Genomic DNA, 2,938 nt, shown 5'->3' with positions numbered 1-2,938 from the left:
ATGAATGAAGCAAACGAAAATGCGGGTAAATCATGGTAAGGAATTATCAGTTCTTCATGCTCTATCATTCCAAATCCGTAGCCAAAATACCCCACTGAGCCACTACAATATATTAATAGTTACTTTACTCAATAATTTCAATAATAATTTAACCTTGCGTGTCGTGTTTTGGGCGCTTAAAAATTAACTATTTTTTAGGTACAACTTAGGTACAAGCAGCGTTAGCTTACACAGCTTTGTTAAAAATGTCATTGTCAATGTCTACAATCAAAAACTTTTGTACCTATTCATATTTTTGTTCCCAGCCGCAGTGTATAAGAAATGTTGATAGGTGTGAATCGTGATTATAAATTAGAAGTCCCTTTTTCCTGCTATTCATTGCACACGCCATACATCCTATTTAATATTGATTGGTTTTGCAATAAGGATACACTTTCTTAACCGTAGGTATGGCCAGTGTACAAGACGTGCGGAATTTATTTCAAATTAAGTTAAAAGAGGATCAAAATCAAGAAATTCACCCTTTGGACTTAGATAGAGTTAGAGATGATAAATACCTTCATCGTGTGTTAAAACATAGTGCTAATAATGTTGAAAAGGCAGTGCAAACTTTGTTTACAATATTTTCATGGAGAAAAAACGTTGGTGCGAACGATATCAATGAGAATACCATAAAAATGGAATACGTTAATGAAGGTATAATATTCGCTCATGGAAGGGACGTTGATGGTTGTCTGCTTCTTATTATTAAATCGAAAAAACATGTCAGAGGTGCTAAAGACTTTGAAGAGATCAAGAAGATAATAATATACTGGTTTGATAGAATTGAAAGAGAAGAAAATGGTAATAAAATATCTTTGTTCTTTGATATGGACTCATGTGGTTTGAGTAATATGGATATGGAGCTGATACAGTATTTAATAGCGTTATTTTCGAATTATTATCCCCATTTTTTGAATTATATAATAATATATCAGCTACCTTGGGTCCTATCAGCAGCTTTTAAGATTGTGAAGTCATTACTGCCGGCAGATGCTGTTAAGATACTTAAGAATGTTAATAAGGATTCATTAAACAATTTTGTTCCCCCTGAACAGGCTTTGAAATGTTGGGGGGGACATGATGACTATGTTTTTGAATTTGTACCAGAAAACAAAAGTACAACTGAATCTACACCAAAAAAGGTAACTTTTGCTGAGAATGAAGTAAATAAGACAGAGAACTCATATGAAATGTTAAAAATTACTCCAAGCAATTTAATTATATTCCAAAATGAGAATGAAGACATATCGGGGCAGTTTACAATCACAAATATGGATTCCGGATCAATATCATTCAAAATTCGTACAACGGCTCCAGAAAAGTTCAGGGTGAGACCAAGTTCAGGAATTTTAGAACCAAATGCCTCTCAAACTGTTATCATTGCGGTACAATCTGGCTTCCAATTAAAAAATGTTTCCAAGGACATGTTCTTAGTCATGTCTGTAAAGATTCCAAAAACTGAGCTTACTCCTAAGGAATTGAGTGACATCTGGCAGAATAGGTCGGGAAATAAATTTGAAGAATACAGATTGAAGTGCCAGTTCCCTGTAAAAGAGACAAAAAATGGTAATATTGTTGAAAAGCAAGACAAATATGATTCAGTGACAAATGCTTTAAATAATTTGCAGATTAACTATGAAATATTGCATCGGCAAGTTGAGAAGTTAAAGATTTTTCAGTTTATATCTTTGGCACTATCTATAGTCGCTGTTGTCTTGGGATATTTGGTGTATTCAACTTTGGATGATGGAGATAGGTATTGTGAAACAATTTAAATATACAGTGGTTAAGAATTATTGATTATAAAGTCAAAACTTATAATGGGTTATAAAACCAATACTAATTGCCATTAATCAAGTAGACATACATGTAAAGGTAGAATTACTCAACTAACTCATCAGCTGGAAGTCATCACTCACCATTAGGTGACTTCCTCTTTCATAAATCAGTGCTAGAAATGATAACCACAATGGGCATGATAACAAAAAATTCAATGATGAAAGAATTAAAATGAATGATCCAGTTTTTATAGAAATAATGAGATTCAAAAGATATAAAAAAATAAAAAAATGCGAAATATTGGGGTTGAGCAGGTTATCAACTTTAAAGTAGATCCTGTAGATGAAAACAAAACCTGTGAGTTGAACAAACATTACAAGATTTGATCAACAATATGTTACTCGAACAGTTGGCACACTTGGTAAGAGTGCTCCCACGGAATGTGAGGGTTCAAGTCTTGCTTCATTCATAAAATTTAGTTTTCAAATTTTATTTGTATATTTATATTATTAATTTTAATCCCAGAACTGAGGGTTATCAATTTAAAACATCAAACAATCGTAAAAGAATAATTTTTCTAGGTGAGTAGGATGTTTCTTCAATATAGTCTTTGTGATTTCTTGAAATTTGACAATCTAACATTGTTACACATTATTTCTAAATTTAGCAATTAAATATCCATTCACATTTTTTTGTTTATTGCTATTTATATTTATTAATTTATTGCTTTTTAGTTTATGCTATTTAAAATGTTCATAAACAACAGATACTTCTTTACTTTAAGTATTTAACCCAGATAGGCTGCACAGATTGGTCAATAAACCGCAGATAGAACTAATATGTTATCATAAATACTGTCATCATTACTGATTTTGACTGTACAAGCTTCTTAGTCAAATTGTTAGCGTAAAAGGCATAAAAAGGCATTTATTTTCTCAAAATTGAATTAAAGCTATAAAATAATCACAATCTAGTCCCAGGCTGTCCGATCATTTAGATATTCAGCAGTGGAGTAATAGGATTTACGACAGAGACATTTTTTTATAAAACATTTAAATTTATTTATAGATAATGCCTAAACAGTGGCTGGGACTTTATTATACAAGTGTATACATTT

The 2,938-nt window shown here is 31.5% G+C and overlaps 1 protein-coding gene across 1 annotated transcript; it reads left to right on the top strand.

Annotated features, from left to right (window-relative positions):
- Positions 1-217: 217 nt before the first annotated feature.
- On the top strand, positions 218-2,510 carry LOC126977863 (motile sperm domain-containing protein 2-like). Its single transcript, XM_050826501.1, has one exon. The coding sequence runs from the start codon at positions 450-452 to the stop codon at positions 1,815-1,817; it is 1,368 nt and encodes a 455-aa protein (XP_050682458.1). The 5' UTR covers positions 218-449; the 3' UTR covers positions 1,818-2,510.
- The last annotated feature ends 428 nt before the right edge of the window (positions 2,511-2,938 follow it).

This window comes from Leptidea sinapis, chromosome 2 (genome assembly GCF_905404315.1).
Source record: "Leptidea sinapis chromosome 2, ilLepSina1.1, whole genome shotgun sequence".
Classification (NCBI taxonomy): domain Eukaryota; kingdom Metazoa; phylum Arthropoda; class Insecta; order Lepidoptera; family Pieridae; genus Leptidea; species Leptidea sinapis.
The sequence above is the reverse complement of the archived record's forward strand: the minus strand, read 5'-3'. Positions and strand labels throughout refer to the sequence as shown.

Coding starts and splice junctions, on each gene's coding strand:
- LOC126977863 (XM_050826501.1), top strand. CDS start 450: ATGGCCAGTGTACAAGACGTGCGGAATTTATTTCAAATTAAGTTAAAA.